The 3183-nt window shown below is 34.3% G+C and overlaps 2 protein-coding genes across 13 annotated transcripts in view; both read right to left on the reverse strand.

Moving 5' to 3' along the window:
- Positions 1–3183, reverse strand: part of LOC116844557 (voltage-dependent T-type calcium channel subunit alpha-1G-like) — a 173387-nt gene that overhangs the window by 69521 nt on the left and 100683 nt on the right. The window lies entirely within an intron of this gene.
- On the reverse strand, positions 99–2994 carry LOC116844558 (voltage-dependent T-type calcium channel subunit alpha-1G-like). The gene is made up of 2 exons (XM_032816239.1): positions 1986–2994; positions 99–676 (listed from the first exon to the last, which is right to left on the reverse strand). The coding sequence occupies exons 1-2, from the start codon at positions 2265–2267 to the stop codon at positions 521–523; spliced, it is 438 nt and encodes a 145-aa protein (XP_032672130.1). The 5' UTR covers positions 2268–2994; the 3' UTR covers positions 99–520.

Consider the following 3183-nt stretch of genomic DNA (forward strand, 5'->3'; position numbering starts at 1 on the left):
ATCTATCATATTAATTAATCTATCCACTTAACAAATCTCAAATCTGTACTTAATATAATAAAAATTTAATGATAGTTTCTTTTAGAGGTAAAAGAATTTATTCACGTACTCCATAAATACTACATATGTGTGCTTGATAAATTTATTAAATTAATATACGATTACTATACCATTTTAATTTAATTTTATGTTCACCAAGTAATTATTAAAGTAATTGTTAAAAAAGTTACAAGTTACTAAAAGTAAGTAACTAAGTTAAGTTGCAATTACAGATGGGAAAAAGTAACTAAGCAAGGTTACAGTTATCAAAAAAATGTAACTGTAACTGTAATTTCGTTACAAGTAACGAGTTACTTCCAAACCATATGAGTACTTTTACATGAATGTGTACTTATTACACACTTGGATTTGCAGTGTATTTTGCGACATCAACGTTCAGAATGACACTGTTAATGCGATGATGGCGATAAGTGAGAATAAATACCAGCAAACAAGGCGACATTTCAGAAAAAGAGTTATTCTACCTTAGAACGACGACGATACCGTCGAAGACGTTGAAGCCGTTGCTGATGTAACCGAACGGGCCTTCCGCTATTATCTTAAGCAACATCTCCACCGCGAAGATTGCCGAGAATACGATGTTGCTTATTTCGACAGCGACCGTCAGTTGTTCCGGCTGCACACGCAACGAAATAACGCGACGATTACGCTTCGACTTTTATTTTAGAAGATCGGCGAGTCGCTAAATTTGGATCTCGCCGAAGTAGCTAGCCCTAGGCGATCGCATAGCGGCGATTTCTCTCTTCTCTCTTTAATCTTTTCTCTTTTACTTGGCGTGTAAAGCGTTACTAAGCGTGTCCTTTCAGAACGGAGGGTTGCTCGGGGAGATAATTATAGGGAATCGTATTCTATGGGTTTTTGGGGTTGTTGAATCCGAATCTGAGCTTAGATTTTTAAAATTTTGTGATTCAAGATAAAGAATATAAATATCACTCAATTTTCGTGAAATTTTAACTGTGAAACTTTTTAAAGATATTTTTTTGAGAACTGATATCGAATATTTAAAATTCAAAATTCCGACCAAGGAAAACAATTTTTAGACCTAACCCGACCTGATCACATCTGCTCATTTGTACTCACCCTTGCGAGAATGGTTCGCTAACTAAATTAAAGTTTGGTACTGTGATGAGCTTCAAGAAGAGCGAAACTGGAAATCAGTCAAGATTTTCACTAATTCAAATTTAGAGAGTATGAAGTTCCACGCAAATTGAGTTATATTTACGTAATTTCCTGGGAAAAAAAAGTTCAGATAAAAGCCAGATATGGATTTTGTCAAGATCTGATCAGATATAATCAGATATAACGTTATATATAACGTTATATATGATTCAGATCTGTCTATATATAATCATATATAATCAAATATATATTTGTATATATGATTATATATTATTATATGTAGACAGATTTGAATCATATATAGCATAATATCTGATTATATCTGATCAGATCTTGACAAAATTCATATCTGGCTTTCGTCTGAACTTTTTTTCTCGGGTTGGCATTTTGAAAATCACCAAACTTGATCCGCCATTTTGAATTTTACATTTTTGACTTCAAATTGGGGAAGAGTACCCCAAAAAACCCCCAAAACATACCAATTTTTGTGAATATCGGATCGATAGTTTCTAAAATATATGCATGAAGGCCGTAAAGCAATAAAATATGTCTTCCGTCTTGAAAGGATTAAGCTTGATCTACAATGTATTTTTTGCTACTTGCTTCTTTGTCTTTAACTCTTCTTCTAACTCAAGCCTTAAGCTTTAAGCCAGAAAAAGACAGAAAACAAGAAACAAAACGCAAAGAGCACATTGATAGATTAGGCTTTAAAGAGCCGCAAGTGAAAGCGAAGTGACACACATTAATTATACTACACCGTACGATCTGTGCGAAATGTGATCGGTTATGATCCAGTGGAGAATCACCTGATTGTGATACTCGATTCCCATGCTCAAGGTGTTAATGAGGATCGCCAGTAGAATACCCTGCTGGAAGTACTTGTGCTCCACGAGCTTCTTGATCCATCGTCTCACGCAGCGCAGCGTGCAGATGCAGCAGTTGCCAATGGCTCTCAGAAATCTTCTCGCGCGCGACGATTTCTGCCACTTTTCGGCGTCCTCCGGCCACTGATCGCCGTTCTGTTGCTCACAGCAACAGGAACAGTTGTCAACGTCGGATGTGAGCCACTGCGTGCGATCCTCCAGCATTATGCGGCGATCTGTGATACCTGTCGAACACACATTCTCATTCCCTCGTATTTCTTTTCACAGGACTGAATAAGTTAACTTTAGAACTCGTAGGGCGACGAATGGAGTCGATGTCGTACCATAAGTGACGGTAAGGAGTCGATATTCAGCGATGGAAGCAGTTGGAGATGGCCTCCAGAGAATCCGTTGAAAATCGACGTCACGGTTGTCTATCAAAATTTGGCGACACAATTTTTCAATGTTCTAAGTTACGTACAGGGAAAACAAACGGATAAATAAACAAATTTATCATTTTAAAAACAAAATTATCAAAAGTAATTATTATTTAAATTCAAATAGACACGATTATCTCAGGTTAGATCGTCAAGTTGCAGTTAAAAAATGTTGATATATTGATTGTCAAAGGACTTTATATTACGGAAATGTGATAAATTGCTCCGTTCTGAAATATGTTGTAGTTTTTATAATTCTGAACAAATGTCTGCGTTGTCACAACCACGTGAAATGAAAGGAAAAAAAAGATATAAAACTCTGAAGTCATAATCTGAGTGTCTGCCATATTTCTTTTAGATGATACTTTTTTTATGTATAGTTAGTACGCTACAAATCCAAATGTGTAATTTTTACACGTTTACATGTGTAAAAACGTCACATTTATTTACTATCCAAATAATATTCGGATAGTCAAATTCAAAAAAACATTGAAGACTTAGTAAGGACATATGTTTAAGATAAATATAAACCTGTATTGGATGATTTATTAAGAAAAACAGATGCAATTGTTAAAAGTGACATAAACAAAATCTAACTTAATTAAAGGTTAAGATAAATTTGAATTAAGTTACTAAAGTTAGGATTAAATTATGCAAAATATATATATATATATATATATATATATATATATATATATATATAT

This window comes from Odontomachus brunneus, unplaced genomic scaffold (assembly GCF_010583005.1).
Source record: "Odontomachus brunneus isolate Ranch 3 - 2012 unplaced genomic scaffold, Obru_v1 Obru_scaffold_042, whole genome shotgun sequence".
In the NCBI taxonomy this organism is placed as follows: Eukaryota; Metazoa; Arthropoda; class Insecta; order Hymenoptera; family Formicidae; genus Odontomachus; species Odontomachus brunneus.